The 24131-nt window shown below is 27.4% G+C and overlaps 3 protein-coding genes across 4 annotated transcripts in view; 1 reads left to right on the forward strand and 2 right to left on the reverse strand.

The window, feature by feature from the left end:
* Nucleotides 1–2848, reverse strand: part of S6KL (S6 Kinase Like) — a 253183-nt gene extending 250335 nt beyond the window's left edge. For both annotated transcript variants that reach the window (XM_014424257.3, XM_014424256.3), the window contains exons 1-6: nt 2663–2848; nt 2478–2590; nt 2275–2398; nt 2049–2150; nt 972–1095; nt 780–887 (exon numbers count right to left, since the gene is read on the reverse strand). In XM_014424257.3, coding sequence (XP_014279743.1) covers nt 780–887; nt 972–1095; nt 2049–2150; nt 2275–2398; nt 2478–2590; nt 2663–2740 — 649 coding nt within the window. In that variant the 5' untranslated portion in view covers nt 2741–2848. The remainder of the gene's footprint in view (nt 1–779; nt 888–971; nt 1096–2048; nt 2151–2274; nt 2399–2477; nt 2591–2662) is intronic.
* Nucleotides 2849–4441: 1593 nt separating this feature from the next.
* Nucleotides 4442–9478, forward strand: LOC106683042 (uncharacterized). The gene is made up of 10 exons (XM_014424247.2): nt 4442–4842; nt 4921–5088; nt 5185–5361; nt 5429–5557; nt 5625–5765; nt 6537–6734; nt 8591–8771; nt 8853–8971; nt 9043–9193; nt 9267–9478. Exons 1-10 carry the CDS (start codon nt 4777–4779, stop codon nt 9413–9415), a joined length of 1479 nt encoding a protein of 492 aa, XP_014279733.1. The 5' UTR covers nt 4442–4776; the 3' UTR covers nt 9416–9478.
* A 3026-nt stretch (nt 9479–12504) lies between these two features.
* On the reverse strand, nt 12505–24128 carry Nprl2 (Nitrogen permease regulator-like 2). Its single transcript, XM_014424262.2, has 9 exons — nt 23433–24128; nt 23273–23364; nt 22143–22299; nt 21942–22071; nt 19803–19939; nt 18636–18733; nt 15748–15878; nt 14992–15161; nt 12505–13907 (listed from the first exon to the last, which is right to left on the reverse strand). Exons 1-9 carry the CDS (start codon nt 23538–23540, stop codon nt 13752–13754), a joined length of 1179 nt encoding a protein of 392 aa, XP_014279748.1. The 5' UTR covers nt 23541–24128; the 3' UTR covers nt 12505–13751.
* Nucleotides 24129–24131: the final 3 nt, after the last annotated feature.

A 24131-nucleotide genomic window follows, 5' to 3' on the forward strand; every position in this document is an offset into this window, starting at 1 on the left:
TATTTTTTTAAAAACAAAATTTTATTTTTATCTTTCTCTTTCTCCTTCTCTCTTTAACTTTCTTCAATTTGATGAGGTATTTGGCTCATGATTACTATTTTAACATTTAAATATAAGAAACTAAGCTCATTTTTTAAATAAGCATGTATATAAAATTTATTTTACTCTATGAGGTAATAACCATTGTTTACAGTAATTATGTGATAAGTTATTATTTAAAAAAATATTTCACCTACATTAAGAACTCCAAAATTAAATCAAATTCTTTTATAAAGAAATCAATTTTAATTTATATGTAAATATTTTAATAAAAATGAATTATCATTTTTATTTTAAGTCCTAACTTTGTTCTAACATTGATTTCATATAAAATCCAATTCTACTATAATTTTTTGGAAAAGGAAAATCAGTAGATAAACCATTTTAGATTAAGATATTGATCTTCATGCTATCATCGGAACAACAATGTTAAGGATTCCATGTGGACGATAGCATAAAAATATATACTTTTATCTAAAAGGATTTATTTATCAATTTTCCTGTATTAAAAAATTATTGTAAGAAAACTGTTTTTGAAAAATAGTTAAAAATGACAATTTTTAGGAGGAAATCGCAATTTTATTAATTATTTATTAGATGATTTTATGTATAAGTTAAATAAATGAAATCCTAATGATTAAAATTGGTAGCTAAGCAAATAAAATATCTTGTTTTTCTCCTAAGCTAAGTATCTATTGTATTATTTTTTCTATAATTTAAGAATTAAATAACTCACTTACCTAGTGCTGAACCCAATTCTGCTACATATATCTTAACTAATTCTTCAGGAAGGGCACCATACTTTTCGCTGAGATCAAATAAGTCACCTCCTTCCACATATTCACTTACTAAAACAAATTAAAAAGAAATAGATTCCACTAAATACATTATTATCGATGAACTTTATAAATGTTATTTAATTGTATATAAACCTATAAAAAGCTTTCTTCTATTCTGCCAATATTGTGGGCTGCTAATGATAAATGGATGGTGTCCACACATAGATTGAATTTTGACTTCATCTTTAACTTGTGAAACATAATTGTCTCTTAGAACCTAAAAGATTAAAAATAATATAAGCTTTAGTTATATAATAGATAAGTTTACAACTAAACTAATTCAACTAACTAGCCATGGACTTCAGGTTGCAAACCATTGAACTATAGCTTTGACCTAGTATCTGAGGGCTGGCTGCTTTTTGATGTGAAAAAGCTCTAACTATTAAAATTTCTGAGTTGTGCCTCTTACGTTTTGGATGAACAATAAGTTAATGGAAATCATGTTAAAACAATTAAAGTAAACTGTGACTCCCGTCAAAACAGCCCTGACGAAGCCCTGCAACGTGGGGCGAAATGTTGGCTCAATAAAAATAGTATAATCATTTACTATTTGGGTTTTTTTGACCGCACCCAGACCATATTCCATTCAATTAAAGTAAACATTTTAGGACTGGAGGCATTTTTTTTTATAATCAAAGAGAAAATTAATAATCAAAGATACCTGAAAGTAAAATTATTCTTTTTTTTTTATTGTACACAATTTGTATTTAATGATGAATGTTTATATTTGACAAAGAGATGGAACAATAATACATATTTATAATTACACATTTGAATGGTTTGACTAGTTTTTGGACAATACAAATGTTCTATACAGTCTTTTGGATCAGTTTTGAAAACAAACTTTATTTAATATCAGAAAGTGTTTTAAAATAAAAAAATGTATATATATTGAATTTAAAGAGATCTCTTTAACTTAAAGAGATCTTACTTTTTTTTAATAGATTCAATTGTATATACCAATAAAAAGACTTCTGAATATATTTTCTACAAAATCCCCAAAAACATTACAGATTAATCACACTTCTTGAACAAACAAGATTCAAGATAATATCAGTTTTTAAATCACATCTTCCAAGTAATTATGAGACCTTGGATAGCGTGGGAGAGTGACTAAGATCTTGTTTTCAGGTATTTACAAATACTTTATTAATAGTTACAAAAACTCACCTTTGATTTGCTTAGAACTTTCAATGCAAAATATTCCTGAGATTCTTTATTCATTACACGATAAACTTTTCCAAATGCACCTCGAGATATCACATTAATCACCTTAAAATATTATCACCATAAAAATAAGCCATATAACCAAAAAAGCATAAAAATCAAAACAAATTACCATAAAAAATAAAAATTGGAAAAACTGGTCAAATTCATAAAATGTTAAAACATATACCTCAAAATCATGTTTTTTAGTGAAGTCAATCTTAAATTCAGGCAAAAATAAAGCTTCAATAATAGGTACAGGCCAAGCGGTTTTGATGCACTGGTAAGAATTTTCTAGAGTAGAGTCCTTCCATCTGATTAAAAAGGAAATTATATCATATATAAAATAAACACAAAATATTTTAAATTAAAATTGGCTAATTCGCTACTGACATCCTTCGTGAAACTCTGGACCATGGTCTTGAAGTACTGCTAGTTGACCTGAATGTTCTAGAACTACCAAAGGAGCGTGCACTAAACTTACTAGCAAGACTAGTGACAGAGAACTGTAAAAGTAAACCAGTCACTAAATATGCGTTCACAAAATAAAGGAAAAATATTTATTAAAATTAATTTACTTCATTTATAGGATTCTTTCTAAGAAACGAAAATGTAAGAAGTCTCAAGGTACTATTTTTAGGTTTTTCAGAACCCATTTATCGTAAGGCATCCTAATATTAGTTTTTGAAAGTAACTCAAAAGTTCTGTCAGGTAAAAGTGACAGTTCCCACTTTAAATATATGTAAGGTTATAATAAAACCTTCCCGTTTAGGAGGGAGGAATGTGACACTACCAACTAAAAATTACGAAATATCCCTACTAACCACAATTATTCACCCAAATTTATTTTAATGAGGCTCTCGGTCGTAAGACATGGTAATTGAAAAATGAAAATTTACAATTGTAAAATGAGTGTTAATTACTATCCTTTACCTTAAACCAAGATACCATACTTTATGTCCTAATCATTCAAATAATCTAAATTAGTGATTCCTAAACTTTTTTCAATACGGCACTCTTCTTGGGCTAAAAAAAAATCGCGGCACCCACATTGGGAACTGCTGAATCTAAATCATGGTAAAAGTACCCAAAGTATGTGTTTCTTCTATTATTTTATCAGATTACAGATTATTGGTGTAACATTTCTATACTACAGTTCAAACTCCTTAATTATATCATCTTAAAAGCTTAACTAATTCTTTTTGTAACACTGAAAGTTATATTTGGCATTTTGAGGCATAAATATAAATAAGAATAGAGTTCATCCGAAACGTCGTAAGAAATAAATTATTGGTAATATTATTAAGTATTAAGGCGGAAAAAGGAAAAAAATCAGAAAGCAAGGGACTTTATTATTATCTGTATGATACCCTGGGAACAAATTTTGGCTTCATATATAATTGATTATAAACATTAATAGCAACCATGTTAATAAAGAATTGACAAACTAAATACCAAATATTTCCACAATATAAACCACTGAACATTCAGTCATTATAATTATATCCTAAAAAAAAAAAAGAATCGACTAGAAAAAAATATATAGCCGACCTGAAGCTGCAGTTTTACGTTTTGAAAGAAATGTAACTATCAAAATAAATATTACCGCAACTAGGTAGGCTAATACAAAGTTTCTTAATTAAAAATATAAAAACTAAGCTTAAAAAAGTATTTCCAAATAACAGTCCGAAACGCCTGAGATTAGTCCTAAATTATTTTCAGAAGTTCTTTCGAGGTTCACATTGGAAATGAAAATTTTAATAACTACTAAATCAGTAAAATCATTACTAGCTAAACTAACAAAATACGAAACGGAACATGGAGGAATATGAAATTGCAATTAACGTAAACCAATGAATCAAAAGAAATAAATACGGGACATAAAAATTGCATACCTATATTTAATTTGCCTTTCAGTATTTCATTGGAACTTCTATTACAGCTTTCCCGGCTGAATCTACCCTTTAGCGGCTCTGCTACTATTATCAGTTGTGACCAAAATTTGTGATTTAAACAAAAATTATTAAAATTCGAAAATAAATAAATGAATAATGTCAAAGGCAAAGAAATTAGTTGAAATATTGTTAATAATTGTTATCATTAGGAAGTATATTAGTATACATTTTTACATTAGTAAAATTAGGATATATTCAACTAACACTGATATGACGAGGCTTTACTTGATAGTTGATAGTGCTATCAATTATCTGCGCATGCACGAAAAATTCACTGTCACTATCACTATCACCGTGGGAACTCCACTTTAACAAATATCTGTCGTGCAAGTTCGTCACACATAAGACAGATAGTTGATAGTGCGACACCAAATTTTAGTCTACACGATCATAATGGCTGTGACAGCTTTCACTATCACTACTACTGTCACTATCACCATCACCGTTAAAATTTCGCTTTATTGTTTTCCAATTCATTGAGGATTGTTTAAAAATCATGCAAATATTTTTAAATTTGATTTACCATGGACATTTCAAACGAATTTGTAAAACTGTTTAAGAAGAACATAACATTACTATTTGAATTAACTTAAGAATTCAACTGCATTAACTAGTGCTAGGAGATTGTTTGATCAATCAAGTTGGTTTCCATTCTGACCAACAACAGTAATAATTCTATGAGCTTAATTTTTTTGTTTTAATCTTGAATTACATATTACTAAATATTACAAAAAATAATGGTCCATTCAAATTTCAAAATTCCACCTCTGAAGAAAATGTCACCTAAGCTTAAAAGAAAAGAGGTATAGCTTATGCAATTTAATTTATGTTAACTGTAGATTTTGAATAATGGATTTATCTTTTTTTTTTTTTTTTTATAGACCATTAATAGGCTTGTATTTCAAGATTGTATTAAACCTGCACCAATGGCAATAAAACCATTTTCTTCTTTGATAAATCCATTTCGCAATGGTTGTTCTATATTTTGTAATCATCCAACTAAAAATGTTCAACTAAAGATGGCAATAGAAAAAACTAAAAGAAAAAGGGTAAATATTAAAAACTTATTTTTTCATCCTTGATATAAAAAATGGATTATTTCAGTTTTCTTGGTGTAATGTAATTGGTGTAATGTTCATGATTAGATTGATGATGAAAGGGAAGCAGAGGTGATGGGGCAAATACTTGAAGATATAATATGTAAGTTTGGGTCACAAAGTGTTGAATCAGAAACAGCAATTACAACTCCAGAAAGTGAAATCTTGCCTCCACCAAGACCACAATTGGTTCTGAATTTAAGAAGAACAACGTCACAAGAAACAGTAAGTAAACTATTGAATATCTACTATGAATAAATAACCATAAAAAAACTTTACATTTATTGTTTAGGGAAGGACATCTGGAGGCATGCAGTCAACTTTTTCCCCGAGCCCTAGCTCCCTATGTGGACGAAATGTGAAAGTTGAACCAACATCTGTGTCTCCTGGTGCACAGGATGAAGTCCATACTGAATCAAGGGTATTTTGATTAAATTATTTTTTAATAATCTAACCATGACTTCTAGTGATAAATAAAATATTTATAGAGTGAAGCAGAAGAAGAAGAAGTAAAATGTGAGGTAATTAAAAGAAGAGGTAAAATAAGGAAAAAAAAGAAAAAGATAATGTTAGACATTGAGAAAGGAGAAAAAGAAGTAATAGATCTTATTGAACCAAAGGACACATTGGTACGTCACCAAACAATTTTTTTAATGAGACAATAAATAATCCATTTAATTTTTTTTTTTAGGAATATTTATTATCATTATTTAATGGTCATTGACAGAGTGTTAGTGATATCTAAAAATCGGCATCTTTGTTGATAAAATGAAATTTATTATTATTATTTTATTTTTTTTTAGATCAAAATTATGTTAAATAATCTTGTATTATATAGTTATTAAGTTGTTATTTTGTATGATATAATGTCAGGTTTGGTCAGAATAACTTAAAATAAGACAAAAAGTTTAGCTTTATGATTAGATGATAACATTTTGGCTTTATCTCAAATAATTATCCTCATCTTGAAACATAGATAAAGACTTTAAAAATATTAAATATCTAACCACCATTTCAATTAGAACTAGGCATAGTAAAACCTATTAAAAGATTTATACAAAATTTATATTATGAGTTAAGTAGAAATTGGATATCTACTGTTTCTAATTAGATCCTCAGAGATATTCCTCTTATTTCTTAACAGACGTATCCACTCTTTTTTAAAATAATAATAAAATAAAATAGGCTTAATATTATTGGTATGAATTTTAAAAAAAAGTTCTTAATTTTTTATATTCTAATTCACTGAAAGCATTATTGCTAATTATTCAGATAAAAATTACTGCATAAAAACTTATTTTTGATTTGTAGATGGACTAAAAGCATATACCGATGGATGTGATTCTGATTTGTTAATTGAATAAGATTTTAAAATAATCTTAATTGAAGGTGCATTCTAGGTATCTACATGTAGAATAGACGGAACTGATTATGAAAGTGATGATTTTGATTTTGAGAAGAGCAGAGCTGTGAATAAATGTGCTTCATCTCACCCTACTCCACCCCTGATGGAGTCTGACCTCTTTGATAACAAAACATTGAGACACCTAAGGAGGAGTCTTTCTCTTAGTGACATTGAATCTGAATTCAGGAGAATAGTATGTCTTCACTGTTTATTTATTTTTTTATTATTCTTTAAGAACAGTATCATTCTCATTAAAGTTATTTAATCAATAACCCACAGTGCTACTTTTCTCTACATTTGCTTATAAAAAAAGTCTGTAAGATGCTACAAGATCACTTTCATGAATTCAATGATTTTCAACAAGAGATTCAGTCTTAATTTTTTTTTTTCATTATTATCCAAGCATTAATAATGATGGAAAATAAAGTTTACTCTGAATGCAAAAAGTTATCTTAAAGAATATATAATATTATATATAGTACTGTTAAACAATATATAAAAAACATAACCTTGAAATTTCTAAAAGTTAGAAGAGAATATTACTCTTGGTTTATAGATTAACAAGGCTTATTTTAAAAATTCACTGTTAATAAAAAATATAAATGTGTTAAGTCTGCTTGTTTATTTTTATGCAATATTGCTCCCTTATACCAATGTAATTTTTATTTGTTCGGGCTTGATCGGCGAGGACCTGAAAAGCACTAGAGAGAAAATTCCAAGATTCATTTCATGAGAGAATTGTTTTTCAAGATTCATAAGTTAAATGAGATACACATCATTTCCTAGTTTTTAGTGAAAACTTTGAAATATTAATATTTTTTCTAGTACAATTTTTAAAGCTTTTATAATTTTAGTATTCCTTCATTACTAAAATTAAACCCATTGGTTTCCTATTGATGGGTTGGTAAAATAATGGATCATAAAATTGAATAAAAAATAATTAGTCATTCTCTATCCTATTTTAGATATTCTACTCCAAAAGCCTCTGAAAATGACTTATGACCATTTTTTAAAAAATAGACAATTTTTGAAAATCCATATTCCTATAGTAAGTAGTAAAGTGATAATATTTTTAAAAAATAAAAAGTAACTCTCTTTCCCTGCAGCACTAAAAGTTTTACTTTATTTAAATTATCATTTTATAATTGTGAATTTCTTTTATCCACCCTCCTCACTACTTAGGCGATATAGTGTGAGAATTAAAAATGTTATAATTTTTCTTTTTAAAACAATTTTGATCCTTTTTCTCTCAACTTTATTCTTTTTTAAACATCCGACGTTTAAAAAAGAATAAAGTTGAGAGAAAAAGGATCAAAATTGTTTTAAAAAGAAACTAAACCACTCTCAAACAAGTATATTAATAAAAAATAAATGTTATAATTTTTGTTTTGTTTCAATATCTGAAAAATTGCAATGGTGAGACACATTTGTTTCTAGCGGGGACATCTACTGGGAACCATAATTCATAATGGTTACAAAAGAAAATTATAAGTTTGGAAAATGTTTCAATCACAGTCTTGAACTCATTAATAATAGAATAATTGGTAAAAGAATTGTAAAAATAAAAAGTGCTGAAGAATATTGTTTAAGAGTTTTGAAATAAATTAGCCCATCCATAGAAATAGTTTAAAACGTTTAAAGAACATCATCTATTACTTTTTATTTGGTCGATTACCATATTTCTTTTTCTATCTTAGGTAGTTGAGAAAGAAATAAAAACTGAAAAATTATGTTTATTTTCCTTGATACACAGTTTAATATTATTGCTCAATTTTTTGGGAGAAAAAAATATTTTCTAAAACTCAAAATAAGAATGTAATAATACTTTTCCTACATTTTTTCAATAAAAATGAAAAATTAAGGCTCCAAATCTTAAATTATGTTTTTTGTTTTATGTATCCTATGAACCTTCATTCTTGTTCACTTGATAAATTTCAATAAATAAAATTAATAATTTTTAGAGCTCTGTTAATTTAAAGATTACTAACACAATGTCTTAAGGAATAATTTTTCTATAGAATCTTAAATAAACTTTAATATTTATTTTAGTGGAAAAGAGTTCTTCAAGAAGCTTTGGGTGCCAGTAAAGTTTTACCTCGTGATGAAGTTAGATTAGACAATGATTTTAAAGTACCCCCTTGTGAACCAGAAAAATGGCTATGTTACCCCAGAACCTACAAGCGTTCAGATTCAAGATTTGATTTACCGATTGATAAGAGAATCCTTCGAGGTAAATTATTTGAAAAATAGTAAATCTCCTTAAATTGAAATTTATTGATTGTAATTATTATTATTATTTTATATCACCTAGAAATGAAACCACTTCAGTACTTGAAAGAGTATGTGTATTTTTCAAAATCAAACCTACTTCTATATAGACATGTTTTTGATAAATATAAAGAAGAAACTAAAAATATCATTACTGAAAAGGTATTTAAATTTTAAAAAAAAGTTTTCATTTTTCTAAGCTTTAATTTAAAGTACCCTAAAATATTTTCTAGGTTGTCACCAAAGCTTTAGGAGAAGTGATGGGACGTGAATTTGATGAAGAAGAGACCACAACATTTAAAGAAATAGTGGATCTTAAAGAGAACGACCAAATATGTTTTAAAACATGGCTTGGTTTATGTTCTTTTTCAGAAAGATTTTATGGTACATATCATTGTATTGTACATATCTTATATTTTTATTTATGAAATAATATTCATTAAACATTTTCACATAGGTGAGAAATTCAGTGCAGGAAAAACAACAGGCTGTGGTGAAAGAGATACTATTGAAGTGTTAGACTTTGAATGCCTGGAAAAACGATTGTCTAAACTTAATTTAAATACAAAAATACTAAAATTATTAAAAGCTATAGAATGCTCATAAAAATATTTTCTTAAAGCATTTTATTTATGTCTAATCTGCCATTAGGGGCAGTAAAAAAATAAACCTGGGAACGTGCAATGACCTATCATATGGACTTAAATTAAAAAATACACTTTCTAGCACTTTTTTCCCACTTTCCCATAAGAAGATCGATTATGGAGGCTTAATCCTTTATTATCCATTCATTGTAAGTTTAGAGAAATGACTTCTTGATTGTATGGTCTATTTTTTTTTTTTGTTTGTCCCTATTTTACCAGTCGATTTGTTTTGTGTTTTTTCTCTCCTCTTTAGATGTGAAGAGTTTTCTTCATTGACATAAATCAATAATTTTACTTATTTTTTCTGTAAGCAACAGATTAATCATCTCCGTTGTCTGGTTGAGTATTCATGAAGTCATTTGAATCACTCTACTCTGTATCAAAAACTGTTTCGTATTCCTCAATTAGATTTATTAAGATCACTAGGATTTTCAACATCATATATCCATCTTATAGCCTATTTTTTTGTGAAAACATAAAGAAAACAACTTCAGAACTCTCAATGACATCACAGGTCTTGAGTCTATTTTACAGGATTTTAAGGGAATAAGCGTTCAAAGAGAGAATATATATGTCAAATTGAATGCAGAAGCTATTTATTAGTGATGAATAAAGAAAAAGTAGGATAATTACCTGGAAATCCGCAAGAGACCTATCAGGTCTTTTTAACAATGTGTAGGGTGGGAAACAAACAAATACTAAAAATGAATTATGGTAAGAGATGGGGTATTGGTGATCTCCATCACTCAGAAAATCAAAAACACTTAAATAATAAGTCATTGTCCTAATCTAGGAGGACCTGACAGTGTTTTAATAATGTTTAAGTTGTGTTAAGAATGTTATCTTTTGGAATTTGAGGACAGCTGCATTTCACCCATTAATTTGGTGGAAGATAATAGAGGAGACCATGACCCAATAATTGGTTTTCCTGCCGATTGAATAATGTTAAAATTATTATTATTATATTGAAGGATAGGAACATTCTTCACCACAACACCTATTAATCTTTTGTAAAAAAAACTATTAATTAAGAAAAGAAATAAAAATTTCTGATTATTAATAGATTAATTTGAAAATGTAAAATTATAAGATAACATCATATCGATGGCTTACTTAACAGTGGTGCTACATAAATTTCCACTAACTTTGAAAACAATATAATTAAAGGTCCTCTCTTTTAGGAAAACTATAACTTTAACAAATTGTTTTAAAAGAGATAACCTTTAATTGTATTGTTAGTAAAGCTAGTGGAAATATACTTAGCACCACTGCAAAGTAAGCCATCAATATAATAATAGTATCGATCAAAAAGTGACTTAGGGCAAAGATCTGTGGGAGGGTGTGGTCCTAATGAAGCCGCTGGGTAGTACTGCATTGAGTATTTGAAACTAGTACCAATCTAACATTATTTATAAATTTTGATTTTTTTTATGGTTGACACTAAAACTTTGCTTAACTTAATGTCAGCCACATCCATATTTTCTTTTTAGTCCTGAATGTTGTCACACTTAAGTATTTAAAGTGGCAAATTTGCCCAGACAGATTACTTTGAAATATTAGCTCCTCCTATCTTAATATCCTGCTTCTATGTCTAATGAGCACACTTATTAGCGCTCCTATGAAATGCATCCTCATCCTCACTGGTGTTTATCAGAAGTTTTATCATATTACCATCTTATTGAAAATCCTTAAATTTGGATTTCTTAAAAATTGTAAGTATTAAACTATTCACGATTCACAGCAGATTCTATTAGGACTTGTAATGCCACAGCTCAGAGTGTTACTCAAATAATCAAATCATAAATAAAATAAAAATTTTTCAAGAGTTTTTGGTATTAGAAGTAATGAATAATAATAATTAACCACTGAGTAGATGACTTTGTCCGTAAAGAATAGGTAATTATAGAAATAATAGAATTATGTACATACCTTCGCTTAGGCGTGATGCCTTGTAAATCTAAAAAAAAAAGTCAATTCTATTTTCACATTATTTAAAAATTTAAAAAATCAACACATATGTCTAGTGACATCTCAGCATTTACCAAAAAATGAATTATAAGTTATCACAACTTAAGAGATGATATGCATTTTATTTTCAACAAACACTTTTCCCATTGGATAAAAATTACAATTAAAATCAAACTATTATTTCTATTTATGTGAGAATCTCAAAAACTGTCATTTTTTTTACTAAACATTTTTTTTTTTAGAAAGCCATTGCATACATAGCTCGATAATGAAAATATTTACTCCATTTATATTTGGCAAATGCTGCAGATTATTACACAATGGTTAATTATTATAATAATAATTAATTATACTAGAAAAATAAAAGATGTTTCGGAATCTATATAATATAAAGCTCAACAAATATTTTTTGAGGGTAATTTCAAAATGTATGTGACTTTGGTGCCAAATTAAAACAGAATCGATGCTGGAGTCTCAGAGAAAAGCTGGTGAAAGATGGATTTTTATTCAATTTCAGGCTTCTGAATACCTTGAAAATTAAAATCTTAAGTTGTCAATTAACGTGTTGACTGCCGACTGCGAGATAACTCATAGTTAGCGATCATGTATAGAATGCCTACTGCAAGTTATCTTCCAATAAAAATACAAGATAGCTTGTAGTCGGCATACATTCAGCAAAAACAGTATTATCTACTTGTAACCTATTTCCAAATTAATTTACCTAATTCAGTTCTGGAATCATGAGTTTGTATGTTTCGTATTTAATGACTTTTATCCATTATAAAGTAGTAAAAAGTCCTTATGGGGAATGCAATCGGTGACTGCGCCTGGAGTGAAGGGTTCGAATTCATTAAATTTGTACTGTATTGGCCAAAACATAAAATTGTCCTCTAAGGGGGCTTTGCTATAGAGGGATGTCCATTTAATTTATTCAAAAATACATAACTTACACATTATGAAAAGTTTTTTAGTCAAAAAGAGGTGTCATTAAATATAAAAAATGGAAAAAAAAATATTCAAAATATATATGTATATTTTTAAACTGAATTACATTATATCACTGAATTGAATGGGAAAAACAATTACATAAAAATTCATCAAATCAAGGCATTTTTTTAAAATATCTAAATTGTTTTTTTTATTTATACAAATTAACAATTTTATAAATAAATATTTCCATAGAATATATATAAAACTTTGATGTATTCAATTAAAATATTTAACATACTAAAAAAAAAAAAAACTTGTAATCCAAATTCTTTACTTAAAAAAATAACAAAATGTTTAAAGCTTAATGATAAATTAGAGATTATTTTTAAATCACAATTTTTTTTTCATTTTCATTTTATACGCATCAATGAATGACATTGGAAAGACAATCAAAATATATTTTTATAACAACAGTCTTTTTTTTTATATACCTACGTGCTAAAAATAATAACCGAAATATGTGATTAACCATTTCAAAAATATAAAAAATACAATAATTTATAAATAGAAACAATTTAATATTCCAACACAATGGTGATGAAACTGCCTCTCTCTTTAGTCATTACAATTACAATCGATACTTTCTTTATAAAGCAATATATTTACTCTTTTATTTAAAGTTTCAAATCATTCAAATATTAATGGATGTTTTTTTGTTGTAGAATTTGCTCGATTAAGAGTAGATAAAACATATATTATGTTGCAAAAAAATAGGTAGCTTCAACAATCAAACTTATATTACATCACTAACTGTCATAATATGTAAGTAAAATTGAGAAAATAAATAAAAAACAATTTTTCAGGAAACTTAAAATTTTTAATTTTCATAGGCTTTTTTTAGTTTACCAAAACAATGAATTGTGGGAGCAATTTCCTTTTGTAGCAAATCCCTCAATTTTATTACCCAGTTTAGCACAATCGCTTATTTATTTTTTATTTTTAGGATTATATGTAAGTTCTGAAATTTAGATATAATATAATATTCAGTTAGATATTATAGAATCTCTGTATCATTAATTATGAAAATAAATATTTGCCAATGGTTTGACAAAATTAAAAATTTAATTTGCAATGAAACTGAAGAAAATGGAATTTATTTTGATTGAAGAATGCCATAGAGTTAAAAAAAGACAAATTAAATTATTAAACGATCATTTAATCAGCTATTCCAGAGCCTAATCTTACTTTAAATAAACTACTTAAGATAGAATACCAATAAATTAATTAACCATAAAAATAAGAATAATAAACATTAATACTTTTCTTAGTGAACACAATTAATAGAACAAACTATTGTTCCAAAATGGCATTAGGCTTTTTAAAATTAATTCAGTAGCCTACTATTTAGAAATTACAATAACATTCGGATCAGCTTCAATTGTAGCTTCTAATTGGCTCATTGGTATTCCGAGATTGCAACATATTTCATCTGTCGATAATAAGCCAGTAAATCTATTGTTGAGTGTATCTTCATTATCTCCCACGGTAATGGGATACTGAAACAAAGGAAAAACTATTATAAATCTCAAGACTGAATTGACACTAGAATCAACTAAAAACTTTTTAAAGCTTAAAATACTAAATAAAAAATTATTGGAGAAGTTTGTCGGGGGTTGCGGTCACCAAAGAACAACATAAATAAACAAAACCATATATTTTATGCCTACATAAAATAAATACATATGGTTTTGTTTATGTTGTTCTTTGCTGACTGCACCCCCCGACAAACTTCTCCAATCATTAATCTACGGTCAACTATCTACACCTCATAAATAAAAAATTATTTAGTCAATTTAATACTGAATATAACCCTCTGTTCTGATAATATACATCACTTATAGCATAATTCTACTCTAACTAGCTTTCAGAAGGAATTAAGTTTTTTTTCTTCAGTGCATCATCCCAATAAATCTAGTTAGATCAATTCTGGCGAAAAATTAATTATACTTAATTTAACTTATTAATACTTTTTTCAATTATTGAAGTAGAGATAACCAAATAATTTCTGTTAAACTATACATTAGTAAATATTATATACTCAATATCATAATGTATTAAGGATGATTGCTGGGCATCAGTAAAGATTATATAGTGGAGACTATCTTTATTGGTGACCCGAGTTACATAGCCTATCCATAGGAGTGAGACATCAAATTTTCTGGAGGGCTACCTATATCATGGGACTTTTTAATAAGATTGCAATAAGACAGTCAACAGAAGAAATATGAGAATAGACCAAAAGATATCCAACAGAATCAGAAAAACATACAGAGTTCAGATTTGGATAACCACCCCCAAAATATTTATTCTTAAATTTCAGGTAAACATTCGGACAACCCCTTTTGTTGTCTTTTCAAAATACTTTTCCAATTTTCTCCAACTTCACATTTCCAGAGTCTGAAATTTTTCAACATAATGCAAGATGTTTAAAAAAAAATTGGATAATTTCCACTGACTCCAGATAGTACTGAGATAAGTTAAATATTTATTTTTTTCATCTCACATTTTTAACACATATATTACCTTTTGACATTCTTTCTTTTTGTTAACCTTAAACAATTGCTATTTCTCTTAAATTACCTTATGGATCCGACGGATTAGGCCTTGTACACAACCAAATTGGACTAATTTCCTTTCATCAATCTTAAGTGATGATGGATTATACCTGACACATAAGTCTCGAACCGTAGTTCCGTGTGTCATTGAACAATAAAGCTTGAAAACATCCCTGAAGTTGGGCAACTGCCAACCTGTAAAATATACAGTAACAGAGGTACTTGTTTTGATTAGGCCAAATAGTTAAGGATTGTATGTGAAATTAAAAAGATATAAAACAATTTTTTTGTTTAAATAAAACCATAATTTTCCTTGATGTTCATTCTTCACAAACAACCATGAGTACAACACAATATTTTTCATATACTAACTATAACACAGTGCAGCAGTTGTTGCTTATAACAAAATTAAATATAAATTTACACATAATCTAACAAAATATTACTATTACCTATCAATAATTATTTTTAAAATGTATCCATTATTCATTAAAACTAACTTAAAAAAAAAAAAAAAAGCTCACTTACAGCCAAATTAATTTTTTGGCTTTTGTACTATAAGTGTAAATTAACCTTTACATGACTTATTGAACAACCGATAGAATTCATATTTATTAGAATAACCAATTATTATTATTTTAGTATAATAAAAAAAATTAATAATAAGTGGGTAAATTTCACAATATTTGAATGTATATAATAAAACTATAATCAAATGAAATAATAAATAACTTTTACAGCGAACATTCTTCTTAATATGAAAACCATTTCATTGACAAACCTGATTTAGCAACATAATGTAAACAATCCCCTTGAAGCTTTTTGTCAACAGCTAGCTGTCTTAATTTTGGTGTTACTGTGTAGGAATTAGAGTACTGAAAGATAGGAACCATTTTCACGACCAAATAATACCTAAAAATTAAAAGAAATATAGGAATTAAACTTATTTACAAATTTTACATTATGTATTATATAACTCTAAATGTAACTTCTTAAGAAATATTTCATTAAAATAGTCCTTCTTTTGGAATTTATATTCAGATTACCAGAGCTGAGGAGTATTCACTGAAAATGTATTTGTGAATACAATTTAAGTATTCAGTTCCTCACTAATACCGTACATGTAATGATCAAACATCTGTAGATGAATATAAATACTGTTTGATATTCATTAATATTACCTTGAAATTTTGAATAAAAAAATCACTAAAATAAAATTTAAGATATATTTTTAAATTTTATTTTGAATAAATTTAAGTATTTGCACATTCATTAAAAATTTAAGGTTTTATTTTTCAAAAAATTCTAATTATTTTAGAATTTACATGATTCTCATGAACTACACCTTTATATTACATATATAATGGTGGATTATTCAGCATTATGTCTTCTTTTACTGAAATTGTTATTGTAATCTTTCTTGGCATTTTGGGGATTAATTACAAATATTTTCTATGAATATTGTAGGAAATTTAATTTGCAACAAGGTTGGTCATTACGCTTTTACACCAAACTGCATGAAAAGTTACTAAAGCAAAACAATGGATATACCTAACTTTTTTTTTTTAATGTATCACAATTTTTCAATTGTAGTATATCCCCATATTTCAGCAGATGTACCAAACTTCCCAATCTGTGTTAGATATGAAACTAGTAGGTTTCATATTTTGTTTAGAAAGAGACCCTATTATTTTCCCAATAATTTTAACTTCTATTTTAGAAACCAGAAATTTTTAACATAAAAAAAGATAAAAATCTGGTCTCATAAAAAAAAATAATTTTTTTTCAATAAAGTTATCACTCAAACAGAAAAATGGCTTCTTCAAGACGAACTCTACTGTACCAGGTGGTAGTGTGATGGTGGGAATAGCAGAGTTAGGAGGCCTATTCTACCCTACTAGTAGTTAGTTCTAGTTCCTCACTGTTCACTGTATTGACTGTTTCTTCTGTTACAATCAATGCTGAGCCAGTGGTACAGCGCTAAACTATTATATTCTTCATTTTTCTAATATAAAGAAATTTAAGGTTCACTATGCCTCGTAAATGTTGTGGCCCTTTTTGTACCAGCAATTATTTCATTTCTTCTATGAACTCGGGTTTTATCACAATGTTTCATTTCCTAAAAGTGAATAATTTAAGACAACAATGGCTGAAATTTATTCCCAGAAAAAACTGATCACCATCTTCAAATGTGATTGTTTGTATCAACATTTCACAACTGATGATATAAAACCATCGTGTTCAAATCGTAATTCCAGTACACCTATTCGTCCTAAGTTAAAACCAGGCTCTTGACCAACACTATACCCTAACTTACCGCATTATTTGCCAAAAAAGTCCGCAACTAAACGAACAAAACCTGAGGAAAGGAGAAAAACGAAAGAAAGAAGAGATAAAGAAGCAGAATTATCTGAACAAGAGGCTGATAAAATTACTTCATTCAGTTGTCTAGCAAATTTAATATCATTAAAACTACGGCCACTGATTAACGAAAGCGATGCTTTTGTTAAAATGCAAGAAAATTCCATTATTATTTATCAACTTGAATTTGAAAAATATAAATTTAATTATCATATTGAAATTACAGAAAATTTGGATTCAAAATGTTTCCATTGTAATAACCAAATTTCTTTTAATGAAATGCAACTCATTATTGGTAGTGTTGACATTAAAATTAATAAGTGGTAAAAATTAAAAATATGATTGCCTATTTGTCTAGAAAGGAATACGTTACTTTATTTGATACTCTTGTAGACAATTTAAATATGCATTTTAATGAAATAAGAGATAAGCTCAATAATTAAAGTGAACAGATTAAACTTTCTTAACGAAATTTTTTCAAAGAGCAAACAAATTTACTCTTTAAAAATGAAAAATATATTCCTCTAATATGATTATGATATTGGCCTTAATTTACTTCCAGTCGACTAAATGTTATGAAGTCTTAAGGGCTAATAATATTTTAACTTTGCCTCATCCAAATTTTTAATTGATCAAGACAATATTTCTAATAAATATGTAGAGCTTATAAATAGAGAAGGGCGAATAATGCCATCGAATGTTGTATAAGAAATTGAAAAATATTCTTTAAAAGTAATGCACCTCGCAGTTTCAGCTATTTTTAAAAGCTTATTTTTATATGCAGGGATCAATCACCACTCTCTTATAAAATAAATTATTAATATTGCTATTATGAATGTTGCACACATTGGGGCATTATTGCAAGAAATATACTCTGATTGTGACATGTCAATATCAAATACCATAATCCAAATTATAAATACGATTTGTAATACACTATTATCAAATTATAAAAAGCTTCGAAACAATCAATGGACAGGAAAAAATCTATAAAAAATATCAGGCAAATTCAAACATTAAAATAAATAAATTGGTAACTACCAAACCCTCTTTTTCCTTAATATAAAATATCAATATGAAATTTTCACATGAAAGTTAAAGCTGAAACGAGTTTGAGTAGATGAATTGTTTTAAAACGATACATATTTCAGATTTTCCTGAAAAATTGAAAGGAATCTATGGCAAACTGAAAAATAATTTAATCTAAAATAATAAATACTACTTTTTGCAAGTAGTATTCTGTATTCATAATTGCTAATACAATATACTCAACTCTGAAAAAAACTATGATAAAGATTCAATACTCACACTAGATTTTGAAGGCATGTTTTGACTAGATTATTGTCTACATCAGCTTGGGCTGCTATCTTTGCAACATGATTGATACCATCAATAAATGGAAGTACCTATAAAGAAGCAGAAGGAAATCGTTCTAATAATTTGAAAGTGTATAATTATTTGAGTTCAAAATGAATTATTTCTTAAAGAATATACCTAATTTTTACACAAAGCATACATGACCTTTATTGAGAATTATAATAATCAAACTGACAGACACATGAGAATTCTAGCTGAATAGATGTAATTTTATAAAGATTATGAAATGATAAAGTTGAGGGTAAAATGAAAGAAGATATGTATCTACATCATCAAAGCAAAGTAGATTAGGAACACACTGAAATATATTAAAAAACATTCAGGAACATATATTGCTGACTAATATTAAGTTTATTATTATTAAGTACATCACAGTTTAGAAACAGACATTTTAAAAAACAGTCAATTGTGGATTATCCACGGCAACATATGTGAAAAAAAAACTTTTTTAAAAGCTTAAATAGCTAAACAAATAAAACCCTAAGCCAGGGTAAATGTTATTACACATTAGAGTGTTGACAAAATCTAAAGTTATGAGTTTTTAATAAAATATTTACTAAAAGGAAGAATTGCTTATAAAAAAAAGTTAAGTGGTAAAAAATTGGAAATTTTAATTTGGAACATGTGAGAAGTGATTTAATGCAAGGAAATAATGAGTTAAGGACTGACAAGCTATTAACACAAAATTTGATCAGGAGCAAAAAGAAAATATTCTCTAACCAAAAAAATAAATAAGTGAATGATTAGGTATTTAATGTAATTAAAATGTAATTTTTTTTTTTTATTCTTTAACTTAAATCATACATTCACTTTCAATAACTTAATTATTGTAAAAATTTTTAGAGATTTAATTACATACTTTTTAAATAACATGTATTTGTACTAGTTCTAAAAACATTTTTTTCAGAGGATTATCCTCGAATTTTCAATTTTCCATGGTAATCATGCCACTCAATTCTGCAGATAATCAGGAATTGACTATAATTATTTGAGTTATACATTATGTCATATATGTTATATTAAAATACTATAGCTTTGTTTCCAAAAGTCCAATCACATTACAAGGCAAGAAACTGAAGACTGATCAAGCTGTTTTACCTGCTGAGTAGTGAGGTCCCAATGTTCTGTTTGGTAATGCTCAGAGCCCTCAATGAACACTGGGACCTGATGGTCAAGAACAGGCAATGGGTCTTGTCTCACCTTTACAACTTTTAAATGAGTAGAAGCTGAACCTTCTGAAATTATAACAGGCTTTAATATATATATATAATAAAATAGAAAAGAAAACCAATTTTATTCTGGGACAGGGTCCCTTCAGAATATCACACATGAAAAAATAAGAATAAAACAATCAAATCAAAAATAACTTAATATATACATCGTATACGATATAAATTCTGTAAACAAAGTAAAATAAATTCATATTGTTAATTAAAAATAAAAGAAGTATAAAATAAACAAAATAAAATTATCAATTCGTATGTAAAAAAATTATTCACTTCAAATGATATTATAGAATGTCTAATAGGCAAATAAGTTTAAATTGGTAAACAAGAAAAAAATCGATCACATAAAAAAATTATTTATTATACAATGTTAACGATATCACATCTGTAAGCAAATAAAATAGAAACTTATTCCTAATTTAAAATAACAGAATTATTGTAATAAAGTCATATAAAATAAAACAATCAATTCATACAAACAAACAAAAATTCACCTCTGATCGAAATTCCATTCTTAAGTTAACTATTATAATTGGAGAGCATGAGCCTGCAATATGAGAAGATATTGCAAAAGGAAAGATTTACATTAAAATAGGAAAGAATCATGTTTGATATTAGCAGGGAGGGAATTCAAGAGAGCACTGGAGTGGGCTAAAAAGGAATGTTTATATGTTTTAGTTCTGCGAGGAGTAATATAGAGGTCAGAATGGCAGGATCTAGTTTCCAGTAGGTGGATAGAGGATTTGAATTGATGGTTCGGTACAGGTAACATACGAGAAAATATTCTTTTTAGTCAAAAAGGTCAAACCACTTCAACTCGCTGTAGAGATGGGATACATGAGAACGATTCAAAGTACGGAGGACAAATATTTAATAAGAATTCATGATTCACACCGTTCTGTTCTGTAAAATCAAGAGGCCTCCTTATACTAAACAGCTCTAGTTAAACTGGGCTTAAATTTTATACATATAATGCTATGAATGTTTGACAACAAAGAAAGTGTGGAACAAAATAAGTAATTAATTTTTGAAAGTACAGAAATTATCAGAAAATTTTCATTTAATGAGAATCCAAGATATCTTATAGAATTTTCTTATCCCTTCAGTTCTTTATATTTTACAAAATTGTCAGAGTAGCCGCTACTATTAATATTTGAAAAGAACTTATTTAACATCTATTTTATAAGAAACATACGGAGGTTAAACACAAAAATAACTATCGTTTTTATTAATATTTGGGGAAATTTAAAATATCATATCACATGACACCAGAAAAAAAAAATCCTTACAAGTGAGGGATTAGTAATAATATTCATATTATCATTGGCTTAATTCAAAATATTAATTCTGGACCGATTTACATAAAACCTTTCATAATCAGATTCATTTAAAAATTGAAAAAATAATTATTGTTCTTAAGACAAAGCTGTAAGCTAAATTTTATTTGTTGATGTTCTTTCAATTTCCTATCTTATACTTTGAAACTTTAATTTATTTATTTATTTAATTAATTTGTGTAAAAAAACAACATAAAACAAACAAGATCTACATAGTTCGATGAATCTCATCAATTCTTTTTTCAAAAATCATCTTAAAAGCAAAATTATCTATAAAACCATAAAAAAAAAAATTTACAGGTAAGAAGAAATTGAGGTTAAAAGGATTATTTATATTATCATTGATTATTTTTAAAAAAATATATTTTAAACACTTTAGTTAATTTTTTTTTATATTTAACATATTATGTTACAACAAATTTTAGTTGTCAATCTCATCCAGTATCTAATTTTGCCAAAGATGTTATCCAATAATAAAAATAAATCAAAACTTTTTGAAATATATTAAAAATTTATTTGAAATTACCAATAGGTAAGTTTATTTTTTCGTCATGATAAATTAATAAATTTATTAGCTAATTCTTATTTTGGAAAATAATAATAAATAAAATTAAGTAAAATGTTTGCTAAACACATAGTACAGCAATAATGTACAACTGCAACTTAACCATTACCTGTTAATGTGCACATGTTGCTTTTATTGATGTCTTCCAACACCTTCGTAAACATATGAACCAAACTATCGTCCAATGATTTATTTTCTTCTCTTTGTGATAAGAAACTACTTTCAATTTCTAGAACAATCTACATAAAAAATAAATTAACCCGGTTATGCCAACATCCTGAAATACTTAACTTTATATCAAAATAAGAACCAGAAAATCCGATAGCTTCTTGACTACTGACTCATACTGTACTGTTCTTGCCCAATAGTCACATACAAAACATACATTGAACTGAAAAGCATTTCGAGCATATTTCTTATCATCAATCCTTACAGGAAAACCAATTATTTTGATACCGCATGCAGTTCTACAACAAAAATAACAGAAAAATGCTTATTTGTCTAGAAAATCTGATGTACATATTTTTTAATTTGATAATGTAATAATCTCAGACTATGTGAATATACCATATCATAGGATGAAAATGTCAAAGAAGCCAAGAAAAATAAATTAATTTTCCAAGAATGAATAAGCAGGCAGGCCTTTATAATAGAAAAAAAAACGTTAAAATATAAAAGTAAGAAAACAATTAACTTCAGAACAATATTCACTTTACTTGCTCTAACATTTTGGCATTTTTTTGATATGTTTACATTAACTTTAATACCTAATAAATAATGAAGATAACTACTTTGTTATTAAAATAGAAAATGGTGCCAATCTTACATTTTCTGGTTAGCAAAGTTCCGATTAAATTATCTCATTCCGAGTGTGTTTAGGCAGCACCTCAGTGTTCTGCAACCAGAAGCAGTGCCATAAAATAATATAATTTTCGGACCAATGAAAGAGGCTATAGGAGGGCAATGTTATACCGTTTATTCAGAGGTTGAGAGTTTTGTAACTGGCTCAAGGAATGCACCTCTTCTTTAAACAATGTAAGTATAAAATAGCTTTTTATTCAGTGTATTTGTCAAAAAAGATTATGTGGGAATATATTTTTGGTAACCCATTTACTTACATTAATAAATTTTTAAAGGAAATTCTTGTTCAAATTTTAATGATCTTTGTACATATAATGTATTATATATAGGCCAAGTAAGCTATCGTTACACTACTTCAATATAGTACCTCAGTGAACGATGAATGAAAAAAAAAAAACTTTGTATGAAATATTAGACATATATCCATTTCAATTTTTCTTTTCCATAAAAACTGAAACTAATTGATGGTCTTACAACTAGAAAAAAAAGTTCCATTGAACTAGTCAAAATTTATCAATTAATTAGTTAGAGCAAACTTACAAATTCTAACATTTTCAAATAATAACACCATAAACTTACATTGTCAAAGTGCTTCGTAGAAGCTGAGGCTTGGGTATTAAATAAACACTGACAGCTTCAAATGTATCCTTAGAAATATGATCTCCTGGAACCTTAAATAAGAATATTCACCACAACTTTCAGCTTAGCTAAGAGAAACATCTTATGTTACAAACACTACCTGACAAGTTATTTTAGGACCAGCTGTAGGATGAAATTCGCAAAGAAATATGCACTTGATTGGCCCTTCCTTACCACAACCTTCAAAAAATCTATTGTTCTTTTCCATTTGAAAAGAATGACTTAAAATGAATCTAAATGTATAGGTGATAAATATATATTTCTGTGTGGAAAAAAAACTTTAAATTTACTGAGTAAAATTATAGTTTTTCCTATACAAGTAATATATTTCATGACATAACTATCAAGCAACAAACATTACAACAATCATAGATTATAGAAATTGCATAATAATATGTGATGGGAATTTTAGTATTGCCAAGATCAGCAAGAGTTATTAGAAGATGTGAAGGAGTACACAACGAATTCTAAACAATGTTTTCAAATATATCTGAACAGTACCAGACAAGAGGGAGATAACCCCTCCCCCTTAGCCGCTCCTTCTTGGTTAATGCTGCTATCTGTTGATAAGGTAACTGTCAAAAGACTCCTACACGGTCAGTCCAAATGATCAAAGATGGACGTTCAGATTGATAATGCTATGATCTATTACTAATGAAAAATCGATCATGCAAAATTTGAGTGAGAGGTTGCTGGAAATGCTTTATTCTTATCTTGCTTTTCACATTCCTTTCAGTAAATTACGAATGGAAAGTTTCTCAGCGTTCGATGTCTCATACGAAGTAAGCGTCAGTCGGAC

Source organism: Halyomorpha halys, unplaced genomic scaffold, assembly GCF_000696795.3.
Source record: "Halyomorpha halys isolate HHAL.00 unplaced genomic scaffold, Hhal_1.1 Scaffold459.1, whole genome shotgun sequence".
NCBI classification, from domain to species: domain Eukaryota; kingdom Metazoa; phylum Arthropoda; class Insecta; order Hemiptera; family Pentatomidae; genus Halyomorpha; species Halyomorpha halys.

What these genes read in the sequence shown, in the direction of transcription:
- LOC106683042 (XM_014424247.2), top strand. Translation starts at nt 4,777, where the DNA reads ATGGTCCATTCAAATTTCAAAATTCCACCTCTGAAGAAAATGTCACCT. An exon ending in AAGTCCATACTGAATCAAGG is followed by an intron (nt 5,558 to 5,624) that starts GTATTTTGATTA and finishes AAATATTTATAG; the next exon opens with AGTGAAGCAGAAGAAGAAGA. An exon ending in TTGAACCAAAGGACACATTG is followed by an intron (nt 5,766 to 6,536) that starts GTACGTCACCAA and finishes GGTGCATTCTAG; the next exon opens with GTATCTACATGTAGAATAGA.
- Nprl2 (XM_014424262.2), bottom strand. Translation starts at nt 23,540, where the DNA reads ATGGAAAAGAACAATAGATTTTTTGAAGGTTGTGGTAAGGAAGGGCCA. An exon ending in CTACGAAGCACTTTGACAAT is followed by an intron (nt 22,300 to 23,272) that starts GTAAGTTTATGG and finishes TTTTTGTTGTAG; the next exon opens with AACTGCATGCGGTATCAAAA. An exon ending in CAACATGTGCACATTAACAG is followed by an intron (nt 19,940 to 21,941) that starts GTAATGGTTAAG and finishes TTATAATTTCAG; the next exon opens with AAGGTTCAGCTTCTACTCAT.